General features: G+C 47.1%; 1 protein-coding gene across 1 annotated transcript in view; it reads right to left on the bottom strand.

Moving 5' to 3' along the window:
- ACVR1C (activin A receptor type 1C) overlaps positions 1-26,270 on the bottom strand; it is a 595,098-nt gene that overhangs the window by 232,008 nt on the left and 336,820 nt on the right. Inside the window, exon 4 of the mRNA XM_085646221.1 lies at positions 13,779-13,946. Within this exon, the coding sequence (XP_085502347.1) occupies positions 13,779-13,946 (168 nt within the window). The remainder of the gene's footprint in view (positions 1-13,778; positions 13,947-26,270) is intronic.

Below are 26,270 nucleotides of genomic sequence, written 5' to 3'. Positions count from 1 at the left end.
ACCACGCCCCCCTTCTCCTGTAGTGTGTTTGCCTTTAGGCAGGAGGGTGCAATTAGTTGATTCTATGGTTTTAGATTCTTGTGCTCTTAATATACCTCTAGGAATAGGTGCTGCGCCCTTCCGGCTCCTCTCCTGGAATGTCGCAGGGATTGCACCCAAGATGGATATTCCAGAATGGATTGAATTAGTCGAATCATTTGACCTGTGTTTGTTCCAGGAAACTTGGGCCCGGTTAGCACAGCCGAGGAGGGGTAGACCATCTGGAGGGTTGTGTACTTGGGAGGGAACTCATTTAGGATGCGAGGTAAAGCAGGTGGAAACACATTCCCAGGATATTTTATGTATTTTTTTAAATTTTGATAAAGGGACAACATTTATTAAGAATTATTAAAGTGCCGACAGAGTTGGGACCCGCTCACCTGTCTCTTGCTGTTGGACACAGTGAGGGGGCTGTTTGCTGTCCTTTGATCCTGCCGTGAGGGGAACGGCTGAACCTGGTCACCACAGACGCCGTGAGGGAAACGGCTTGAACTTTCCTCCGGACTTCAAGACCCAGCAGCCACGGCGTACTCCTCCTGGCGTCATTGATTGGTGCCAGGTGTCTTTAAGAGCATCCCTTCAACTCCCGCTGCGCGGGTTGCTAGCGGGCCAAGGGCGGGCCCGTCCTTGCCCGTCCGTGACTGGCAGAGGCTGGACTGGGCCATTTCTCTTTAATTTTCTACCTTATCTGGCCACAAGGTAGGTGCTCCTTAGACATATTTATTTCAAATCTAAAAGGAGGACCTCTATTTGATGAACAATGGGCAGGCGTGTAATTATTGATAAGCCCCAAGAGGCTCCGGCCCCCGTTCCGCCACTGGTTCAACCAGCAGCAATTGATAAAATGCTTCAAAGAGCTATTGGTGCCGTCGCTAATGAGATTGAACTAATGAGAAAGACGGCTTTCACTTACCCCTATCCTTGCTCCAACAACGACTTTATTCTCTGTTACTGCAAATTCTATTCCTCTAAATTTGGATTCTTCAACTCCACCACCAGGCTGTATAGCTGAAACCTCGGAGGAGATGGCAACAAGAGGCGCCCTTCCCAAAACTAGGAAAGTGGCACCCCTGACAAAATCAAAGACCAAGATAACAACCAAAATCCACAATAGACTTAAGTGATCTGGAACAATCTTCCCCCACCCATGTAGCCCAGGATCGACCATTGTGGGTTACAGAGGTCATATTGGACATACAAATTCATGTGAGGTCTATTCTTAGGGAAGAACTTAAAAATACCTGGGATCGGGTGGACAAGTTAGCTAAAATGGTAGAACAATGGGTCGATAGAGATAACCTCTTTAGAAGGGATAGAGAAACAGACCCTTCAAGGGGGACTACTAATGATCTACCTATCAGTTTAGCTATCTCTGCAGAGCAGGAAATAATTCAGGGTGCCCTAGCTGAGGCAGATATGGTCCCTCTGAGCAAAAATGATACTCAATGCTCACAGATAAGAGCTAACGAAAATAGACCAACTATAGTATGTATTGAAGCCCACAATCCAGTTGATTCTAGACAATAGTTTGTGTCTCATAAGGGTGCCTCTGAACCATCCCCCCAATTACCCTGTTTAGATCCTCCACCAGCCTCAGCTTCCCTTGCTCTAATTTTGGCAGGCGTCCCGGAGCTAAAAAAAGGGCGCAGAGAATCTTTTGCTGAACTAAGAAATAAAGCCCTATATTGGCTAATGCTAAATAAACAATATAAAATTAGGGACGTCAGGGAAATTATTATGGTACGCAGGGTGAACAGGGTGGGCCAAAGACGTAAAGACATCAATGGAGAGTGCATTGTGATTAATTTTAGAAATGAGTACACGGCCTACTCACTAATTAATAGCAGTAACATCAAAGGAGGGGGCAGTATTAGCCTTCTCCCACTTGATGATTTTTACCCCCCAAATATTCCACAGTTTAGAGAAAGCAGAAATAGGCGCTTCCGGGACAGAGAGAACTGGTCCCAGAGGAATTTTTAAAACCAAGCGCAGCAGAATCCTCTGTGTACAACACCCTTCTATAATGTTTCGGTTTTTAATAGATTCGACCCCCTGGATGCTGTAGATTGACTTAACCCCAGGGTGTCGCTGCAAATAGATTTGGTCAATCATGAATTGTCCCCTCTTAGGGGGTGGGCTGATGTATCATATCAATGTCATATGCATAAAAAAGAATGCAAAGATTTGAAAGTAGATAACTTGGGCGATGCTTCTAGGTCTGTGATTAAGAACTTGGTAAATGAGGGGTTGAGCCCTGAACCACGCCCCCCTTCTCCTGTAGTGTGTTTGCCTTTAGGCAGGAGGGTGCAATTAGTTGATTCTATGGTTTTAGATTCTTGTGCTCTTAATATACCTCTAGGAATAGGTGCTGCGCCCTTCCGGCTCCTCTCCTGGAATGTCGCAGGGATTACCCCCAAGATGGATATTCCAGAATGGATCGAATTAGTCGAATCATTTGACCTGTGTTTGTTCCAGGAAACTTGGGCCCGGTTAGCACAGCCGGGGAGGGGTAGACCATCTGAAGGGTTGTGTACTTGGGTGGGAACTCATTTAGGATGCGAGGTAAAGCAGGTGGATACACATTCCCAGGATATTTTATGTATTTTTTTTATTTTTGATAAAGGGACAACATTTGCCTATTCTCGACCAGATCGTGGGGGACATATTTCTCCCACCATAGAAGATCTGACCTCTTTCCTTTTATCCATACCTGGTGATATTGAGGTGATTGTGGGAGGTGATATGAATTGCCATTTTGAACCCCTAAATGGAATTGACATTGGCACATTTGAAGAAGAGGACCGGTATTGGTCCATTCCTGAGTCAAGTTTGCCATCTGTTGACATTTGGACCCCATTAGCCTTGCAACTAACCACCCTTATTTTAAATTTTTCCTTAAGAGCATGCAATAGTAGGACCAAATCAGACAACCCAGGGGTTTGCACATTTAACAGACCTGGGCATACTTCTTTTATTGATTATATAATGGTCTCTACAAGCTCTTGGAATAGAGTGTGTGATTTTAAAATTATCCCTCGCATTGATAGTGATCATAATGCCCTTTCTTTAGAACTTTTATTGCCTTCTGTAAAGAGTGCGCAGAAAAATAGCTTACATAATGACCAGGGACTGATACAGGTTAATGGGGACGCGACACATTTGAATACTCACCTGAGTTTGAAAGACGGAAACGCCGTGAGGGGAACGGCCGGCGACCTTTCTTCTTGTTGTGGGCTCCTGCTGTGGGCTCTTACTCCTTGTGGCCATCTGACAGCGTGAGCGCCGTGAGGGAAACGGCCTCCCTAGCGTCTGCCTACACTACCCAGAGGGCATTGCGAGGGCTTTGCGAGGCGCACGGAGAGCGTCAGTACTATGCGCCAGGACCCATAAAATCGAGGAGCGCCTCCCGCAGGGCGGGACGCGACACATTTGAATACTCACCTGAACTTGAAAGACGGAAACGCCGTGAGGGGAACGGCCGGCGACCTTTCTTCTTGTTGTGGGCTCCTGCTGTGGGCTCTTACTCCTTGTGGCCATCTGACAGCGCGAGCGCCGTGAGGGAAACGGCCTCCCTAGCGTCTGCCTACACTACCCAGAGGGCATTGCGAGGGCATTGCGAGGCACACGGAGAGCGTCAGTACTATGCGCCAGGACCCATAAAATCAAGGAGCGCCTCCCGCAGCGCGGGACGCGCGCGGGCTAGCCCGGGCGAAGCCCGGGCCATGGGCGGGCCCGTCCTTGCCCGTCAAAGGCCGAAGGAGGCCGGGCTGGGCCACAACTCTTGGATGCTGACACTGGGTTAGTTTGGACTCTCATTCTCTGTTGGTTATCCGATTGCAAACTATTGTTGTTATATGTAGCATTCAGCCATAAGCTGTGCATAGAGTGTTCTATTTTTTACAAGTTTTGTTTAGATATTAGCTATTTTCTCGCAGAGGGGTAACCCTCTTGTATTATACCTGCCTGTTAGTACTGTTGCCTGAACTATGGGGAAACACTCTAAACCTTCAACGAGCCGCCCTATGACTAGACAACTTGCTAACTCAAATCCGCCGCTTCCAAGCCTCACAGCTATAGATAAAATGCTCCAGAAAACAATTGGGGTGGTTGCTACAGCCATTGAAAACACGGAAAGACGGCTGTCCATTACCCCCGCATTTACTATAGCACCCCCTTATGACGGGTTGGCCGATTCTTCTTTAAACCAGGTGAATATGGAAGCTATGTCCTCTATGTTGCCCTCCTTTACCCACCTACCTTGTGCTCAGGTGATACCAGATGAGTCTGAGCAAGTGGAAGTTGGTCCTCTATCATCCTCCTTGATATCCATAGTGGCGCCCAAGAAGCAGGAAAAGTCAAGGAAAAAAAAACAGAAAACAAAAAAAAGGAGCATCCATCGGCCCCCTCTGCAGCCAGGCCTGTCCTTCCAGATTTGGCCCAACACCCTCCTATTTCAAGCCCACCGGTCTGGGCCACTGATCTATTAATAGATTTACAGTCGCATATAGACCACTCCCTAAACCTTCTTTTAAAAACCCTGTCGTCCAAGATCGACAGGTTGGTATCTTTAATCAATACCAAAGGTATTGGGAAGAAGCAGCCAAATCATCATCTACTGCATGACTCTGGTAGCGTGGAGGGTGTTGGTACTCAAGCCACGATTAGCAATCCCACTCCACAGGGTCACTTTATTTCCCCCTCCCACCCTACTCCTTCTGTTTTAGTTCAGTCATCCTCGGCGCTGCCAGTTCCCCCTCCTCCTTCTGGCGGTCCTCCTATGCCCTCGATCATCCCCCGAGCTCCTATTGCTCCAGCAGCATGTGATCAGTATCATAGTAATAGGGATCGCATTTCACGGACCCCTGGTGGAGGTAGGCTTCTTTCTAATTTGGGTGGGAATTCAGACCCATTGAGCCTGGATAATTCCTCTCCCCTTTTACAGCTCCCCCCCCGAGGCAGCACCCTGTGTGATCGTGCTTACAGGAGTTCCTCCATTAACAAATGATAAGGCGGAAACATATTACGAACTAAAAAATAAAGTCATTCACTGGTTGTCTAAAAATAGACCATTGAATGGAGTAGGTCGAGGGGAGATCCTTTTTGTTCGCAGGGTTTGCTGGTTGGGGACCCGACCAAAGGACATCTGTGGGGATTGTGTCCTAATTAATTTTAGGGACCCAAGAGTAGTCGGCCATATATTGGATTTGGGCGGGAAGTTCAAACTAGGTTCCATTGATACTTGCCATTTGGGGTATTTCTACACTCACTTCAATGTACTGAACCCCGTGGAACTACCCTACTTCCACCAAGCCACTCATAATTCCCACTTCAATATCCCGGTTGCCAACCGTTTTGATGCGCTTAGTTCCGTGGATTGACCATTATTTTTGAGGCATAACAAGGGAAGGCGTATGCATACGAGGGGGAGTTTGGGCAGGGATGGTCATGGTGTGGAGATGGATTTCTCCAAGGTTGTACTTGGTACCGGGACAGGACTCACTTCCACCTCTTTTCCGTTTCTGAACTTTAGCGCCACTGAAGGGCGCTCTGAGTTGCGTCCTTTTGACCAAACTGTTTCTCACTGCTCTACCATCTCTGTCCCCTTAGTGGTCAGTCCCCTCCATACACCTACACGTAGACCTTTAGTAGGGTCCTGGAATGTGGCCGGACTGGAGTCCAAACTCTCTGACCCAGAGTGGGGAGAGTTAATGGACAATTATGATATTTGCCTATTTCAAGAAACATGGCTACGGCACATTCCAGCGAGGGTGGGCTATGCATCTTTTTTTGTTCCTGCGGTCCAAGGTGGCAGGGGCAGACCTTCGGGGGGCTTAGTTGTTTGGGTTGCAACCCACTTAGGTTGCTCTGTAAAGCCCATAGATTCACAGTCCCCTGATATTTTGTGTTTGCTACTCACTTTTCCTGCCGGATACTCGCTGGTAGTACTTAATGTCTACCTGCGTCCCTTTACGGTACAGCTGGGTCTGTCGATTCTGGGTGCTCTAGACGATATCTTACATTCTCTTCCCCCTGCGTCCCATAAACTAATAGGTGCTGATTTTAATTGCCACTTTGAACCCCTTTTTGGGATTCCCTCCCCCACCTGTGATGAGGATGAAAATTATAAAATTCCAGACCCTACCATCTACCCAGCAAAACGTCTTCTCCCATTGGCCCTCGAGATTAACAAGCTTGCCATCGCGCATTCCTTGAGGGCTTGTAATGGCAGACTAAAAAATAAAGTCATTCACTGGTTGTCTAAAAATAGACCATTGAATGGAGTAGGTCGAGGGGAGATCCTTTTTGTTCGCAGGGTTTGCTGGTTGGGGACCCGACCAAAGGACATCTGTGGGGATTGTGTCCTAATTAATTTTAGGGACCCAAGAGTAGTCGGCCATATATTGGATTTGGGCGGGAAGTTCAAACTAGGTTCGATTGATACTTGCCATTTGGGGTATTTCTACACTCACTTCAATGTACTGAACCCCGTGGAACTACCCTACTTCCACCAAGCCACTCATAATTCCCACTTCAATATCCCGGTTGCCAACCGTTTTGATGCGCTTAGTTCCGTGGATTGACCATTATTTTTGAGGCATAACAAGGGAAGGCGTATGCATACGAGGGGGAGTTTGGGCAGGGATGGTCATGGTGTGGAGATGGATTTCTCCAAGGTTGTACTTGGTACCGGGACAGGACTCACTTCCACCTCTTTTCCGTTTCTGAACTTTAGCGCCACTGAAGGGCACTCTGAGTTGCGTCCTTTTGACCAAACTGTTTCTCACTGCTCTACCATCTCTGTCCCCTTAGTGGTCAGTCCCCTCCATACACCTACACGTAGACCTTTAGTAGGGTCCTGGAATGTGGCCGGACTGGAGCCCAAACTCTCTGACCCAGAGTGGGGAGAGTTAATGGACAATTATGATATTTGCCTATTTCAAGAAACATGGCTACGGCACATTCCAGCGAGGGTGGGCTATGCATCTTTTTTTGTTCCTGCTGTCCAAGGTGGCAGGGGCAGACCTTCGGGGGGGTTAGTTGTTTGGGTTGCAACCCACTTAGGTTGCTCTGTAAAGCCCATAGATTCACAGTCCCCTGATATTTTGTGTTTGCTACTCACTTTTCCTGCCGGATACTCGCTGGTAGTACTTAATGTCTACCTGCGTCCCTTTACGGTACAGCTGGGTCTGTCGATTCTGGGTGCTCTAGACGATATCTTACATTCTCTTCCCCCTGCGTCCCATAAACTAATAGGTGCTGATTTTAATTGCCACTTTGAACCCCTTTTTGGGATTCCCTCCCCCACCTGTGATGAGGATGAAAATTATAAAATTCCAGACCCTACCATCTACCCAGCAAAACGTCTTCTCCCATTGGCCCTCGAGATTAACAAGCTTGCCATCGCGCATTCCTTGAGGGCTTGTAATGGCAGACTTTTTCCCGATGTCCCGGGTTTATACACTTTTAATAGACACGGGAATTGTTCGACAATCGACTACATCCTGGTGAATGTGGAATTTTGGTTTTTTTTATCAGCTTTCTCTGTTATACCTAGGGTCGATAGCGACCACAATTTATTGTCATTGGAATTGGCAAATAATATTGGTGGTAACTTAGCCCCCCAGGGCCCAGCACTACCAAATAGAGAGAACTTGGTGTTAGCTGCAGGAGGTAGACGCATTAGGTGGGCAAGGGTCGTGACCGATGAGACAAAGCTTGCAGCATTATATAGTAGTGTCACTCGCTCTTTGGAGGTGGTTTCCCACCTTTTGAGCCCCAATGGTGATATTCTGCAGAATCATTTCCCAGATTTCCAGGATGTTCACAAGGAACTCCTCGGTGGCCTGGTTGGCTTTTTCTACAGTTCTAGTGTGCCAAGGCCAAGGATTTCAAGGCCTGAGCATTGGTATAACAGAACCTGTAGGCTGGCCAAGACTGCCCTGATTAAAGAAGTAAAAGAGGGTGCACAGTCAAGTATCAAAGCTGCAAGGGTCTTCTATAAAAATCTGATTAAGGAGGCAAAATCTGAGTGGGAGGATCTAAGGTGGCAAAATATGAAGCAAGCATTAGTAGATCGTGATTCGAGGGCTTTCTGGAACATTGTACGAATAGGTACGGCAGCAAGCTGCCCTGCTATTATGCCCAATCTTAGTGAGGAGATTTGGCTTGCATATTTTAAACCTCTTTATTCACTCAGTAACTTTAGTGGTAGATTTGACCCGGTAATCCAGCCTAATGCCACTGTAACGGATCAAACCGAGTCCTCTTAACAAGACTGCAGACCTGGATGGAGGACCACCAAATATTAACCTCCCTCCAAGCGAGGTTTCGAGCAAAGGTTTCCACCATTGATCAATTGTTTAGGTTACAGTTAATCCATTGGAAGACAGTTTGTATGGGTGCCGGTAATCTTTACTTGATTTTCGTGGACCTTCGGTCCGCATTTGATATGGTCCAAAGGGAAAAACTATGGGCTTTATTATTAGAGATGGGTGCTCCCCCTTACCTTTGCTATTTATTTAAACGTTTGCATGAAGGCACTTATGCAAGGGTGAGATTTGGGAGACGTGGGGAAATTTCAGGCCCATTCCCGGTTGAAAAGGGTGTGAGGCAGGGTTGCGTCCTGGCCCCCACACTTTTCTCCCTTTTTATTAATGGGTTGATTGAGCACCTTTTGTGTGCCGCTAATCTGGATTCCCCAATCCTAGCGGGGCGTAAGATACAGGCCCTAATGTTCGCGGATGATACGCTCATGTTGTCTAAATCTTACATGGGCATCCAGCGTTCATTAGAGGCTTTCTGCTCCTTCTGTAAAAAAAGGGATCTGGAATTGAACCTATCTAAAACAAAATTTATGGTTTTCAGTTCCAATTCAACCAATTGCCCTCACCCCAAGATGGGAGATGAAGAGCTGGATAGGGTTTCTATTTTCGATTATTTGGGGGTAACCCTTAATGACAAAATGAAATGGGGGTCCCACATGGCGAAGGCAAATTTGAAGCTAACGCAATCAGTGGGGGGTATCCTGAAGGTTTTTAATAACACTTCTTCTAAACCTCTGGGCCCCCCCATGGAAATTTACAAATCCCAATCAAGAGGGGGTGCGCTCTATGGCGCTGAACTCTGGGGATATTGTACTTCCGCTTCTTCATCGTCAATTGAGAATTCTTTTATTAGGCGACTGCTGAAACTACCCATGAGCACCCCTTTAATTCCCTTAAGATGGGATTTAGGTTTAGTTCCCATTAAAGAGATCGCCCTGAACCGCCCTCTCCTGTACTGGAGACGACTCTGGTCAACGCCCGAGCTTGCAAGTTATAGGCATGATCTCGACGATATACTGTCAAGGGGGAAATTGGGAAAAATACCTTGGTTAACATACGTAAAGAACCTTTGTTATCTCATAGGGATGGGGGACCTATGGTCCGCACCGGAAGTGACAAGCCGCTCGTTAACTAAGAAATCACTGCGTGAGGCTTTATAGCTGTACCGGAAGGAAATTTTATTGCATTCGTCTCTGGGAAGGCTTACTAACACCTTTCAGGATATTAAGATTAGTCCCCAGTTTGAAGTTTTTTTGGATGTTATCCAACCCCCTCTGGCAAAGAAACTTTACATTCAGTTTAGACACGGCTCGTTACCACTGAGGGCCTTCACATATAGATGGTCTAATGCATCTGACCCCTTAAGCTCGTGTCCCGAATGTATTGACGTCTGTGAAACAGAGTTGCATGCTGTTCTTTTTTGTCCTTTATATACCAAGGCAAGGAAGAAGTGGATCATTCAACTCTGCAAGTCCAGGGGTTTTAGGGACTATCAGGAGGTGTTTAGAATCCTGAAGTACGACACTACCCCACTGATAGTGTTTGTGATGGCTAAATTCCTCCTTTCTATGTGGTTTACCAGGTCCAAAAAAATTCTATCTGCCACATAACTTTCCTGCTTCTAGTATTGTCATTATTGTTACTATAGAAGCATGTGGTGTTGTGAGACTACTTTGGACCACGGATATCGTTTTAACAATATGTTTTTATGTGAAAAAATTCTTTTTAACTGTCCTTGTAATTTTTTATCACAAAAACTATTAATGTTTTGATGGATTACACTCTATGCAATGTCTATTTAATCATGTTTTATTGTAAATAATTATTTATGTCTTTTTATGGTATTTTACCGAAATAAAAGCTTTGACAGACTGACTGACTGGTTAATGGGGGTAGAAGAGTCCGGTGGTGTGAATTTGTTAAATCCCAAGATATCTTGGCAGCACTATATCAGAAAATAATCCCGTATTTGAAGGTTGGCGGCCAAGCTGGTGACACTAAGGAGTTTCTTGAAGTCCTGGAAAACAACCACCAAGATCTAACCAACTCTGTGGCAGTATTTTTCCACAGAGAAAGGAATGTAAAGGGTGTGACTAAGCCACGGCACGGCTGGTATAATTCAAATTGTCGTAAAGCCAGAACTAACCTCCTTTATTCCATCAAACAAAGTGAGGTCAAAGATCAGAGAAGAAAGGGTTAAATATAAACTAGAGTTGACAAAGGCCAAAAGTGAGTGGGCATCCCAAATGTGGGATGAAATTAGAACTGCCCTAAAGACGCGTGATATGCGCACCTTTTGGAACCATATCAATCAGGGCTCTAAAGAAGTTAAACCAGCCCTTGAACCCAATATCAGTGAGGGAGCCTGGAAGGCCCATTTTGAAGCCCTATATGTAGGAATTAGAGAGGGCGAAGCTACCTATACATACGATCAATTGCAAAGGACCTCCAGTGTTCCGGACAATCCCCTTATAACTTTGAAAGAGGTTATATTGGCATTAGGGAAGATAGTGCCGGCTAAGGCCCCAGGCCTAGACAAGATTCCAGGCGTTCTCTTTCGCTCCGAACCGTCTATATGGGCTCCTTACTTGCTAGTCTTGTTTAACGCAATTCTACAAGGGATGTCAATTCGTGGGCTGGGGCAGAAATAATACCTATTTTTAAGAAAGGCTCACCCCTTTTGCCTGTTAATTATTGCCCCATTAGTTTAATAGATGTGTCCCCAAAAATATTTGCTTGTGTTCTTCTAGCGCGCCTACAGGCCTGGATGGAAGATTTTAATGTTGTCACCCCTCTCCGAGTTGGTTTCAGGGAACGAATTTCGACAATCGATCAGATCTTCAGGCTACAAATGATTTACTGGAAAACAGTAAAAATAGAACGAGGCAGCTTATACCTCATTTTTGTAGACCTGAAGTCTGCGTTCGACCTTGTACCGCGGGATAAGCTCTGGAAAACTCTCCTAGATATGGGAGCTCCATAATATCTTTGCCAGTTGATCCAACCCAACGTTTGCATTTAAACAACTTTGCACAAATCCGTTATGGCAAAGTGGGTGGACTAACATCTCCTATGCCGGTGGAGAGGGGTGTGCGCCAGGGCTGTGTCCTGGCGATTACTCTTTTCTCCTTATATATCAATGGCCTGGTGGACGCCCTTAATGCGTGGAAGAATATTGATATAATACCGGCCCTGATGTTTGCGGACGACACTTTATTGCTTGCCAAGTCCCCTATGGGGATACAGAGGACGTTGGACAACTTTGGTGTCTTCTGCAAGCATCAGGGCCATGAGATTAATCTCCCAAAAACTAAATATATGGCCTTTAACATAGGCAGTACCACTCGCTTAAATCCCAGCCTAAATGGGCAAGTTTTAGAAAAGGTTAATACCTTTGATTACTTGGGCATTACACTTACCGAAAGAATGGATTGGGGCGTACAATTTATTAAAGCCAGTCTAAAACTGACTCAGGTAGCAGGAGGTATACAAAAATGTTACAGACAAGGAGTGCTACTTTGTACGGGGCGGAGCTATGGGGCCACTGTGTATTAAATAGGCTAACTTGTATTGAAAATAGTTTCATCAGACAACTCATTATCTTACCATCTAGTAGTCCTCTAAACCCATTATGTATGGATCTAGGTCTAAGACCCATTGCGGAGGAAGCCTCCCTAAGACCAATACTATACTGGCGGCGCCTATGGAGCACCCCAGAATTAATACATTTTAAGGAGGAACTGCAAGAATTGATGGGGCTACCGGGGGCCCAAAAAATTTTCTGGCTCAGATTTGTAAAAGATACATGTAAGACCTTTGGCAGATCTACTCTTTGGAGTGCTCCAGAAGAATGCTCCATGTCAATTACTAAGAAGGAATTGGCAATGAGTTATAGAGAATACAAGCGTGTGGCTCTTTTTAGGAGCCCTACTCTGGGCCGATTGACTTCTGAGTTTCTAGCTGCAAAGGAAAGCTATTCCATCGAACTGGTTCTGGATTATATACAACCCGTTTTAGCTAAGAAACTCTATTTATAGTTTAGACATAGGGGTTCTTCCGTTACGCACTTTCACGAAGAAATGGGAAAACTCTGGTATAGAGATCTGTCCTGCGTGCAATATCGCAATAGAAACAGTTCCCCATGTTCTATTTTTTTGCCAAGAATACATACGAGCCAGATCCCGTTGGTTAAAGCAACTTATCAAAAATCTGGGCTCTGGGAGGTGCAATGAGGTTTATAGAATTCTTAAATATGATACTCAATTACCCATTGTTTTCTCTGTAGCCCGCTTTTTGTTCTCTATATGGTGCACTCGCAATGCGATCCTTAAAAAGGCTCTCTTAATACTCTGAGCTGTTTTGTAATGAACTATAGCCTATTGATCAAACTCCTGTTACTCCTGTCCAATCAATTTTAACACGATGTGCCTGTACTTTTAGAAAGGCTGGGACCTTCTTTTTCTTTTTTTCTTTTTGGAATGCTTTTATCGTTACTTTTTTGTACTTTGCATTTTGAGATGATGCACCTATGATGCACTTTTGCATGTTGAGATGATGGCCAAACTGAGTCTTCTGGTTTTTTTTTAATGATCTTATCTGTGGGCGTTGTGATGAAGATTCCGCTTTTTGTAAAATGTGATGATTGTTTTTACATATGTTTTTATATTTTTATTGTGCTTTTATGGCAGTATGCCGAAATAAAGGTTTCAAATGGCAAAAAAAAAAAAATTGTGTCACTGTGTCAGCATCTGAAATTTTTTAAAGATAACTGACAGGACAAGGGTGCTGGGCATGGGTCCATAGTAGAGTATGGAACAGATTTAGAGTTATCACACAGAGCACAATCACAGTAACCATTCCCATCTTTCTGTAGACCTATTCTCATATTTTGGTAGTACATCCAAGCGTATAATGCAATGCCTTGTAAAGATATCCTATTTATACCCAAGCATGGTTCAAAGCTACCATTTTCATTAGAAGCAAGATATTACACTCCAAGGCCCACACTATGCCCTTGACTTACTAGCTCCAATTATAAAAAGTGCTACAACATGAAGTGGCAGTATGAACAAGGATGATAACTTTGATGAACCATCTGTCACAAATGTAAAAAAAAGGTAATGTATTTTTTTACATATAAGTCATTGACGTTAAGTTTTTTCCCTGGGGTTTTCTAACTCTGATGCTGCAAGACACATTTGAACACCAGGTGAAATACCTAAATCAACATCCTTATCTATATGGTTTAGGTTTTGCTGTCATTCATTCTACATCCATTGAGAGGAATTTAAATAATCGCAACACAATTTACAGGAAAGGGACTAGGTGGAAAACACTTTATGTAGACACATTTTGCACATTTTAAAGAATTTAGAGGAACAGCTTTGACAATTTGTGTTAATCATTGATAAATACCTTTTGTTCCTACGATCTCCATATGAAGATGCACAAGTCCATTGACCAGTGAAAGACACAGTTTCAGCATGCCAGCCACGGTTACTGAATTTCTGTTCAAGTAATCGAACAGTGAGCCCTGCTCATGATATTCTGAAACCAGCCAGAGCTGAGTCCATGTTCCATTATCTAAAGCACACAAAACAGTTAAAAAAGCATTCCAAAGTGTATGCATCATTAAATAATTATTAGTTAATAGCATATGCATTGTTATAACACATGAATGAAAAAAATGTCTAAGGCATTTTATCTTACCTGCATTAGTAACTAAATAATGTTTTTAATGTGTCACGGTTAACGGAAGATACATAGGTGCCATACAATTCCAAGTGGTTAGAATGCTTAAGCTTTTTAGCACAGAAATCCATATGGCTCATTATGAGTCCCATGTGAAAACAGATGTGAAAATACCGCACCAGGAATTACTGATACTGCAGTATACAGTAGTTATCAGGTCCATCATTACAACACCATTAGCAGTATTGTCCCTGTGAATGGGGAGTAACGATGACAAAGGTTTTTCGCACCCATTTCAACATGTTTCACTCATTCCGACTGCTTGTCCCCAAATATATTTTGCATCTTTTTCAATGGCTAAAAGCGTCCACACAAAACAGTGGTGTAACAAAACTTGAGGCGCCCCCCCTGCAAAGTACATGGAGGGGCCACCTTCGACCACCCTCAGGAGCTCTCAGGCCAGGGTACTGTGCTGAGGGGGCCCATGGGGCCCCCTGGAGCTCAGGGCCCCCCACATCATGGGGGCTGTCGGGGCCTTTGTTATGCCAATGACATAAAAACTCAAAGGTGAGGTTGTTTCCAGAAATGCATAATTCTGATTTGGATGGTCCCCCACTTATCAGCCAAATCAGGGTTTCAGGAGCATAAGAGGCCATTAAGGTATAAATTGAGAAGTATTAAGTGTTGTAATAAAATGTAATATTTTCACTGCTGGTATGGTTGCATACCTGTGTGCCTGAGGGTTTGTTTTTTTAATGAACATTAGGTTTTCCAAGCAAATATACCTCATTGGTCATTTTGCAAGGGGAGAGATGTGGCCTAAGGGCTAGAGTGTCAACCTCTGAGCTGCGGGACTGGGTTCGAGTTTCGGCAGGACCGCTCAGCATCCTGTGATTCTGGACAAATCACTTAATCTCCCTGTGCCTAACAAACATGAATGTGTCTGTCTGTAACACAACTGGTGCTCATATAAAGTGCTCTTATACCTTCTGGTCTAGTTTGTGCTATATAAAACTCATTAATGAAAGTCCAAATGCAGAATGGAACTTTGTCACTTTTTGCAAAGAAAAATCCTCCCCGAGCGGGTCACTTCTGAAACTGTATCCTTTGTCATGGAGCAAAAGAGCAGATACTTGAAGCAGGTTGATCACGCCGGAGGTCAGGAGCTTTAGAAATTTCTTGCTGAAAACTTTTTAAGGCCCATAATAGAAGGGGACTTAGTCTTTTTTTGGTAGTTTGGGGATCCGTGAGCAGAACAAAGCTGAATTTTAATCTCACACTGTCTGCTATTCTTATTGTTGATGCTCCCAAGTACACATTTTCAAAAGTTTTGAAGGAGAATTCTCCTCCCCATATGCCATCAAAAATACCATCCAGCCCTCCCAGTCCCTCTGCAAATCACTTGCTGACTTCTACCATACCAAGATTGCCAACATCTACAAGAACATCAAACCCCAACAATCGCAACTGGACCTCCCGGATCCTCCCACCATCCTCCCACTCCACTGCCTGACCAACTGGACACCTCTTGACACAAAACCGCAATGCCCATTATGTCCTCCATCCATTCCAGAACTCCCACTGACCCCTGCCCTCACCACACCTTCAACCTCAGACACAAAGAAATTGGACCCCCGCTCACCAGCATCATCAACTCAGCGGTCAGATCTGCCACATTCCCCGAATCATGGAAGTAAATCCACTTTTGAAAAAACCCACAGCGGACCTTTCCAACCTTAAGAACTTCTGGCCCGTCTCGCTCCTTCCATTCCTAACCAAGGTGCTGGAGAAAGCCGTCAACCACCAACTCATGGACTACTTGGAATCCAACCACCTGCTTTGCCCTTCTAATCTGGATTCTGCTCCAACCACAGCACAGAAACCTCCCTTATAGCTGCCACGGACGACATAAGATCCATCACTGACTGCGGCGAATCAGCAGCCCTTATCCTCCTCGACCTGCCAGCGGCCTTCAACACAGTCTCCCACCACCTCCTCATCCAAAGACTTCACCACATCGGCATCTCCAGCAACACCCTCTTTTTTCACTGGCCACGCCCAGAGAGTCTACCTCCCACCGTACAGCTCCGATCCAGAAAGCATCTACCCTATGGTTCCTCTCTCAGCCCCACACTGCTCAACGTCTACATGACGCTACTAGCACCCATCGTTTGGAGCCACAATCTCAACACTATCTCATACACCAATGACACCCAGCTCATACTCTTCCTCACCAAAGACACAGACGCCACAAGAGTGAACTTCCATAATGCCATAACTGACATCGCTGACTGGATGAGAATTAACTACCTCAAACTCAACACCAAAAAGACCAAAGTTCTCCTCTTCAGAGGACCTTGCTCACTGTGGGACGACTCCTGGTGGCCCTCCACTCTCAGAACAGCACCCAACCCCACCACCCACACCAGCAACCTTGGCATCATCCTCGACAGTCAACTCTGTTGCCACCACCTGCTTCAACACCCTCAGAATGCTCCGGAAGATCTTCAGATGAATCCCAACAGTCACACATGCCCTAATCACTAGTCGACTTGACTTCGGGAATGCCCTGTATGATGGAACCACCACCCTCCCCCACAAGCGCTTCCACATCATCCAGAATGCTGCAGCACAAATATTCCTGGAGCTGCCAAGGTGAGCCAACCTCACCCCCACCTCCACAAGCAGCACTGGCTCCCATCAAGAAGATATGTCACTTCAAACTGCTCACGTACACCTACTAAGCCCTCCACAACATGGGACCTGAATATCTGAACAACCGCCTGACTTTCCACCACCCCACCGGACACCTGTGATCTGTCTCCGTGGCCTTTGACACCGTCCCCCGAATCCATTGTATTCAAGCCGGAGGACACGCCTTCTCCCACCTTGCTGCCAAGGTCTGAAATGATCTCCCCATCCACCTCTGAAACCTCCTCCTCCCTCAACAAATTCAGGAGCAGCCTCAAGACCAGGATAGCTTTTAATAGATTCCCCTACACACACACAGTGCCTGGACACCCCTGTGGTGATTACTGCACTTTACAAATACTAATTAATTGATTAATTGAAGTTTGCAAATTTTATTCTGGTGCCCCAACAATCACAGGTGTACACTTCTAAGGTCCTCAAGGGAGGACATTTAGAGATTAGCTAGATAAAACTGCCATTGCTTGGCTGGGGGATAATCACAGGGAATTTATAGCACAGCTGCTCACCACTGAGGAGGTCACTTTAGTAATCAAGAGTTAGTTGGGTGGTAAATTGCCTAGTCCCGATGGCTGGCCTGGTGAATTCTGCAAGGAATATATCTCTAAATTAGCTCCTTACCTGCTGTCTGTGTTTGAGAAGCCACATGGATGTTTCAACCATATGAGAGGTGCTTCTTATCACAATACTGAGACAAGGTAAAGACCCGAGACTGTTTGAGTCATACTAGTCACTATCACTGAGCAGTACAAATACTAAAATAATAGCTAAAGTAATTACCACTAGACTGCTCCCTATTCTTTCTGACCTCAACCTATATAAACACCATGTCGTCTTCAGAAAAGACCCTCAGGTAAATCTGTCACCCATCATAAGAGATTATATACAATTTGGCTACCTATTGGGCCTCAACATTTATTGGAGAGAGTAAAATTGTTCCCATTACCTTTAACATGGAAAAATTCACCATTGAGAACCTGCTCAATGGTATGCATATGCAGTGAAATATTTCGGCATATGGGTCAGCAGGGAAATGGACATATTCTTCCATGAAAACTATGGAGTAGCTACAACCAACCTACCACATTAATAGCTGGATATCCCTCCCCATTTCACTGCAGGTCAGATAGCCCTCATGAAGATGATTGCCCTTCCTAGGTTCTTTTAGCTTTTCGAAAAACATGCCACTATTTATTCCCAACAGCATATTCCCTAGTATTTGATCATTAATGATTAAATTAGCGTAGGTAGGCAAGAGTTCTCCATTGAAATGGGAGACCCTTACACATCTGCAAGAGTAGGCGGGTTTTGTAGCACTAGATTGCGAGCTATGCTATCGTTGTGCTCAGGTTCATTACACATACTTCTTGTGCACCCGCTGGCATGTCTTCCTCACTTAGGCATTGAAGAAGGCAATGCAGTACACATCCCACTTCAAACTACGACCCATCAGCTTATGCCATGTTTCCACACAGAAATTGACACAATAGCTTGCACTGTGGTTGGCTGGGGATGATTGGGTGATATAGACTATTTAACATTCCTTTGCTCTCCAGAAATGCCTCTCACAATTCTCTGGATATGTCTCTCACACACCACCCAAAGATATACCAAACATGTGAGAGAAAAGCGCTAGGCTACAACAATCAGTTAGACTACAAAATGCAGCAGTATTTTCCACATGTGTAATTTATTCAGCTGATATTGCCAGTAGTGCAATCCCAACTATGCTAGAGGTAGTCATTCACTATCACATGCAATTCTGCTCTCCCTACATTCCCACATAAATCTCCACAACTCAGGACACTCACAATGTTATGGACTAACCAAAACCACTAAGCATCTTGTTATGGGGCCGATTCACAGAACTAATCTGAGATAAAATCCTAAACTTACTACTTTTGGTATTCACAGAAGTCATTTAGTAGTAGTAAAGTAAGGACTCCTTCACAGGAAGGTGAGGCTCATCTGCGTTCTGATCACTAACCTGCATTCATCTGCATTCTGATGGGTCTTCCTAGGAAGGAAGGAATGGTAGGGACTGACGCTCACACGTTAATAGGTAGTGTCCTGTTCTCACACAAAGCACTGATTTACCCCACACAGGTAGACTGGGTTGAAAAGGATCCTTGTGTACTTCAGAGAGTTGCTCTGAAGTCACCCCTCCATCAAAGACACTTTAGGGTATAAGTACTAGGTCTCTGACCTTCTAAAATCAGACACTTCTGGAGCTTGAACTGAACCTCTGTTAGAAGGGCTGTTGTGCTACTTAAAGGACTTAACAGGATTGCTTTTCTGGAAGGACTGCCTTTCTGCTTGTTGCCCTGCTGCCTGCTGTTCGCTGAACCTGCTGAAGGTGAGCTGGACTCTGCTTTACCTCCAAGTGATCTCCAAGGACTCGCCGGCTTGCCTCCTGTTTTCTGAAGTATCAGGGACACAAAAGGCTGCCTGCAACCCTGCTCGTGGTGCTGGACTCTGCCTTCTGTGAGTCCTACTTTACTAGAGGTGCCCACTACAAGTTTTGAGTCTCAGAAGTGGGTTCTGCAACTATTTTCTACAAAACTGACGCATCATCACCACTGCACCGGTGCGAACCGACATATCTCCTTAGACACTGATACAGAGGCTGTTTGACGAGAGCAGTTCTACATCCTGTGCGGCCCAACGACAACACTCTGTGCGGCTCGGTGATGACACATTGTCTTCACTTCAGAAAAGTTTGACGACGATGCAGCAACCCAACTTCCTGGAAAAGATCGATGCATCCAGCTCTCCAAGGTACTTTCTCAGTGGGCCATGCATGGGTCTTATAGCCAGTTTGCCTTCCATCGCGGTCAGCCTGAACTTTGGATTTGCACCAGTCACTTGTTTCGTCAAGTAACTTTTTGACCGCTAGTGACTTCTAAGTACTGTTTTTGCATTTAATCTCTAAAAAATCATATCTCAACTTCTACTGATTGGATTTTTGTCGTTTTGGTCTTGTTTAACTCAGATAAATATTGTCTAGTTTTCTAAACATGTGTATGGAAGTGCTATTCACTTAGCCGGGAGGATCTGGGAACTGGGAGCTGGTGAATTTACAGTGGTCCTCCTGGAGCTAGGCAGAACAAAAGAGACACACTTCACTTTATAGATCTCTAATGGAGTGCTGAGTGCAGCAGTAGTGGGTATAGCCTGTGAGCGAGCCACAAACCGATGGTGCAAGGAGGTGGCAGCAGCGTTTTGTACATGGCTAAAGGTCTCACAGCTTCAGGCTGTGGAAGCCTTTAGAAGCTGGGAGCAGAAGTCAACTGTCCTGGAGGTCCAGCTGAATCAACCAATCAATCAATACATTTATAGAGCGCGCTACTCACCCGTGAGGGTCTCAAGGTGCTGAAGGGAGGAGGGTGCTGCTACTGCTCGAATAGCCAGGTCTTGTTGTTGCCTGAAGGTGAGATGGTCCTGGGTCAGTCGTATGCGTGCGGGGAGGGAGTTCCATGTCTTTGCGGCCAGGTGGGAGAAAGATCTTCCTCCGGTGGTGGTTCTGCGAATCCGTGGGACAATGGCGAGGGCGAGGCTGGCAGAGCGGAGCTGGCGGGTAGGAGTGTAGAAGGAGAGGCGGTTGTTGAGGTATTCGGGGCCCATGTTGTGGAGTGCTTTGTGTGCGTGGGTGAGGAGCCTGAAAGTGATCCTTTTGCTGACGGGGAGCCAGTGCAGGTTTCTCAGGTGTGCAGATATGTGGCTGTGGCGAGGGATGTAGAGGATGAGTCGTGCGGAGGCGTTCTGTATGCGTTGAAGTTGTTTCTGAAGTTTGGCTGTGGTTCCTGCGTACAGAGCGTTCCCGTAGTCCAGTCGGCTGGTGACGAGGGCCTGGGTGACCGTCTTTCTGGTTTCGGTGGGGATCCACCGGAAGATTTTTCAGAGCATGCGCAGGGTGTTGAAGAATGAGGATGAGATGGCGTTGACTTGTTTGGTCATCGTGAGGGAGGAGTCCAGGATGAATCCCAGGTTGCGTGCGTGGTCCGTGGGTGTCGATGCCCAGCGCTGTGGGCCACCAGGAGTCGTCCCAGGCGGATGGGGATTGTCCGAGGATGAGGACCTCCGTCTTGTCTGAGTTCAGTTTCAGACGACTGAGTTTCATCCATTCCGCGACGTCTTTCATTCCTTCCTGGAGGTTGGTTTTGGCGGTGGCTGGGTCTTTGGTGAGGGAGAGTATCAGCTGGGTGTCGTCGGCGTAGGAGATGATGTTGAGGTTGTGTTTGCGTGCGATGGTGGCGAGGGGGCTCATGTAGATATTGAAGAGGGTTGGGCTGAGCGAGGAGCCTTGGGGTACGCCACAGATGATCTCGGTGGCCGCGGAGCGGAAGAGAGGGAGACGGACTCTCTGGGTTCTGTTGGAGAGGAATGAGGTGATCCAGTCCAGGGCTTTTCCTTGGATCCCAGTGTTGTGGAGGCGGGTTATTAGGGTGCGGTGGCAGACGGTATCAAAGGCGGCTGAGAGGTCTAGGAGGATGGGAGCGGTTGTTTCCCCGTTGTCCAGAAGGGTCCTGATGTCGTCGGTGGCCGCGATGAGGGTGGTCTCGGTGCTGTGGTTGGCTCGAAATCTAGACTGGGATGGGTCGAGCAAGTTGTTTGCCTTGAGGAATGCAGTCAGCTGTTTATTGACGGTCTTCTCGATGACTTTTGCTGCGAAGGGAAGAAGAGAGATGGGGCGGACGTTCTTGAGGTCTTTAGGGTCTGCTGTGGGTTTCTTCAGAAGGGCGTTGATCTCTGCGTGCTTCCAGCTCTCTGGGAAGGTGGCTGACACGAAGGAGTTGTTTATGATGTTCCGGAGGTGGGGTGCGATGATGGTGTCGGCTTTGTTGAAGATGTGGTGAGGGCATGGGTCAGAGGGAGATCCAGAGTGGATGGTGTTCATGACGTGGGTGGTGTCTTCAGTGCTGATGGGGGTCCAGGTGCTGAGGGTGGTGGTGGGGGGCATTGGTTTGGTGATTGGAGGCGGAGTCTGGGCGCCGAAGCTGTCATGTATATCGGCGATCTTGCGGTAGAAGAACGTGGCGAGGGAGTTGCAGAGGTCTTGAGACAGTGTGATGTCGTTGTTACTGGTGCTGGGGTTGGAGAGCTCTTTTACGATGCTGAAGAGTTCCTTGCTGTTGTGGGTTTTGTTGTCCAGCCGCTCTTTGAACGATGTCCTTATGGTGGTGCGGATCAGCTGGTGGTGTTCGCGAGTGGCGTTCTTGAGGGCAGTCATGTTTTCTGTCGTCCGTTCGTGGCGCCAGGTTTTCTCGAGAGTTTGGCAGGATTTCTTTGAGGGCATTGGTAAACCATGTGGTTTTCCTATTGCCGGTCTTGCCTGCGGGGTTCTTCAGTGGAGCAAGAACGTCGGCGCAGTTGGTGATCCATTGTGTGAGATTGTGGGCTGTGTCGTTGGTGTCGGAGGTGTCAGTTGGTGGGTTCTGGCTCAGAGATGTGGTTAGCTGGTCTGTGGTGACTTTGCTCCAGCATCTGCGGGGGATCTGTTGCGTTTGGTGGTGGGATGTAGTCTTCTTGAAGGAGAAATGATGCATCTGTGGTCGGTCCAGTGTAGTCCGGTGGAGTAGCTGAAGGAGATGTGGTTGCTGGCTGAGAAAATGGGGTCGAGCGTGTGGCCGGCGTGGTGGGTGGGGGTGTTCACCAGTTGCTTGAGTCTGAGTTTGGCGAGGTTGTCGAGCAGGGTGGTGGTGTTGTTGTCGTTGTTGTTCTCTAGGTGGAAGTTCAGGTCCCCTAGGAGGATGTATTTTGATGTGGCGAGGGCATGCGGGCTGGTGAAGTCGGCAATGGTTTCACTGAATTGTGTGCGCGGGCCCGGGCCCGGGGGTCTGTAGATGAGGGTTCCTCTAAGGGTGGTCTTGGGGTCGGTGTGGATCTGGAAGTGTAGGTGTCCGGCGGCGGTGAGGGTGTCTTCGGTGTTGGTCGTGATGCTGATGGTGTTCCTGTGGATGATGGCGATTCCTCCTCCGGTTTGGTTGGCACGGTCCTTACGGGTGATCTTGTAGCCATCCGGGATGGCTATGGCGATGTCGGGGGCCGAGGAGGCGTTCATCCAGGTTTCCAAGAGGAAGGCGACATCCGGTGCTGTTGGATCGAGGAGGTCCCAGAGTTCGATGGCGTGCTTGTGGACGGAGCGGGTGTTTAGTAGGATGCACTTGAGGTGGTTGTTGTTGTTGCTTGGTCTGGGGGGCGGGGTGCAGGTTTGGAGGCAGCTGAATTTGCAGGCTTGGCAGGTGAAGGGTCCGTGGGTGCGTTTCGGGGTGGCTCCGGTGTTGAGTGCGTTGAGGGCGGCGGTGTCGTATTTCAGTCGGGTTTCCTGGCTTTGGCGGGGACCAGGGGTTCTGGCGCTGGGCGCGGTCCAGGCACGGACGGGCGCAGACGGGCTTGCTTTTGGCGTGCCTGCGGCGCGCCCGCTGCGCGCGCCCACTGCTCGCCCGCTACACGGCCTCCATATGAGGGGTTGTGGTATATGAGGGGTTGTGGGAGGGAGGAGCAGCTGGGAGGCGGGAGTGGGGCGGCGAATGGGACAGCGGGGGGCGGGGCCACAGGGACGCAGCAGCGGGAATGCGCGGAGGGTGATACAGAAGGGAAACGGGGACAGGGGGGAAAGGGCACAAAGGGCACAACAGCGGGCACAACGGTAAAAGGCAAAGGCAGTAAATCAAAGTATAACAAGGGCAGCAGTCAAAGTGAAAAAGGAGGCAACAAGTCAGGGAGTAACAATGACGGAGACAGCAGCAGTTCAATACCAATTAAGCAGCACAGGGACAGCGTCACAAGGAGGACTGTGTGGCGGCTGAGGGGGGCGACCTACCTGGTGACAGGGTCGAGGGTCGCTCCCCTCACCACCGTGTGGCCTCCAATTGAGGGGTTGTGGGAGGGGGGAGCAGCTGGGAGGCGGGAGTGGGGCGGCGAATGGGACAGCAGGGGGCGGGGCCGCAGGGACGCAGCGGCGGGAATGCGCGGGAGGGTGATACAGAAGGCAAGAGGGGGACAGGAGGTAAAGGGCACAAAGGGCACAACAGCGGGCACAATGGTGAAAGGCAAAGGCAGTAGATCAAAGTAAAACAAGGGCAACAGTCAAAGTGAAAAAGGAGGCAACAAGTCAGGGAGAAACAATGACGGAGACAGGAGAAGTTCAATACCAATCAAGCAGCACAGGGACAGCGCCAGAAGGAGGACCATGTGGCGGCTGAGGGGGGCGACCTACCTGGTGACAGGGTCGACAGGCTGCTGAATGGAGTTGAGCCCGCAGAAGCGGCTCGGTGTGCATGCTGCAGCCAGTGTAGTGTCTTGACAGTAGGTGCAGCCCTAATCTATGCTCTCCCCACATGCAAGTCTGTTGGTGGCACCCTCTTTTCTCGTTGCATAGGCAAGTGAATTGGGGCGTCCTTGAGGTGTGGGGTGTAATAGCGGTTTAGCCAGTTTAGCTGGGTGGGCTAGCCGTCAGTTGACTAGGCTTGGCTGTGAGAGGTTCACTACTGGGTGGGGGTTGAGTTCTGCCATGGCTGGCTGGTGGCCTTGGTGCGGCTTGTGGGCAGGGAGCGGGTCCTCTAATAGGAGTGAGTCAGGTCACTGGGGTATCAGGAGGTGGCAAAGGTGACGTGAGTAGGCGCATAGGCACACAGTAGATTGGCGCTGCATTGCAACAGTACTCATTGACAGTACGGGAATAGTATTAGAAGACCTCATAAACTGGCAGAGTGTTGGAGATCATACCTGGGATGCCACTGTAACAGCCAATTCCAAATAAGAGCTGAATGTGCCCTTTTGATTTTTGTCTCCCTTTGGTTTGACAGTCTTGGTCAGTCCGGCTGTTAGTCAAGGACTTTTTTCCTCCAGGATTGCCTATTTAAGGAGGAAGAGGTGGCTTAAGATCCCCTTGAGTGGCTTGTAACACCAGTTCAATCCAGTCTTTACCTCATGAAGCCCAAACAACTGGTCCTTACCATCAGGTGCCCTCAACAGAAGTAAAGATGATGGCTAAAAAACTCAGATCAGGTCGTACACTGACCACCAGACCGTGCCAAAAGATAATGCAAATCCGCTGAGGAATATAGCTCCCCATTTAGGTATTTTTAAAGGCAGGGCAAAATACCAGCCTTTTCCCAAAAACTGTCTGTTGATAAAGCCACATGATAAAAGCTGTAGAGTCAATTACATAGGGGGAGTCAAAGGAGTAAGTCACCCTCCCTAAGGATCAGTTGATACAGGTGGCAGATCAGTCGGCTGTTTTTAACTTGCCATACTCGCAAACTGAAGTGTCACCTTTGGTTAGATCGGTCCGTTTTCTGTCAGGGGGACAGACCTCATGATGCTCATTGACAAGTGGAAATGATATGGGGCCCTCACTAAGTTTGGACTACACCTTGCCTGAGATCTTGCCATTTAAACCAGTGTCTCGGGTTTCCACTAGGAGGGGGGAGCTACAGCCTGAAACTTCAAAGCAGCAGAAATATGCTATGGCTCTGTTCTCATATATACCTAGTCTTACAATCTCAGAACAGGGGAATATTTCTGTTATCTCAGACCTAATGTTGAACCCACTAGTGAACACTTCAGCAGCTTATGTATGTTTCTCTAGGTCTTTGCAGGGTTGTGAACGTATTTTGTCATCCATCTTGTCCTTCTTGGAAAAGAATACTAACAGGTCAGACCACATGTTAGACATTCTATTAGTCATACTGAAGGAACTGACTGTTTTTCCCAACAGGGAAGAGAATTAACTCAATGCAAAATGTTTCACAACCAGTACAGCAGATATGAGCACCCAGGCGGGTGATCCTAGGGCCACAAATAATAGGCTATTCTCCTTAGGCTCTATCCAGGCCTTGGGCTCAGCAGGTTAAGTTTTCTCTATTTATAATAAAGTCAACAGGATCAGGCCGAATCTCATTATCCAAGAGACAGGCCATCAGCCAGGAAGGGGAACACCCCATAATAAACAAAAAAATCCAAACAAAAGGCAAAAAGGCAATTGAGAAGAATAACTATGATAAAGCCAAGAAAGGTTACATTTCTGGCTGGGGCTAAAACACCCAAGAAACCGTTAGTGTTTCATATTGATATTTCTGAAACTGACTCTGTTTCCCTGGGCTCCCTGGTTCTCGCATCTCTTGATGTGGCAGTAATTCCATTTGATCACGTGGAGTCAGATATAAGGGTGGTTCTTAAACACAGCAGGCTAAGCATGTGGTTCTCTTTGCTCCCAAGGTAGAGGAGTCCCCACCCATGGGAGTAAGAGGGGGGAGTACTGAATATGAGGAGGACGTATGCAGGGGGCGAAAACCCCCAGCCAATTTTTACACTGACATAATTTGGGTTCTACAATTTGTGGACATTTTTGTCGACTCTGAGGCAGATGGGATGCTCAGCAGATCACGTATATTATCTCTTCTTCAATCAATCTCACATCTGGCAAAGATCTCCTCTAAAGATATCGCTTTAGATGTCCAGCTGCATACTAGTGTGTTATCTGCGGCCTGGCCACACGTATGG

Source organism: Triturus cristatus, chromosome 3_1 (assembly GCF_964204655.1).
Source record: "Triturus cristatus chromosome 3_1, aTriCri1.1, whole genome shotgun sequence".
Taxonomy (NCBI): domain Eukaryota; kingdom Metazoa; phylum Chordata; class Amphibia; order Caudata; family Salamandridae; genus Triturus; species Triturus cristatus.
The sequence above is the reverse complement of the archived record's forward strand: the minus strand, read 5'-3'. Positions and strand labels throughout refer to the sequence as shown.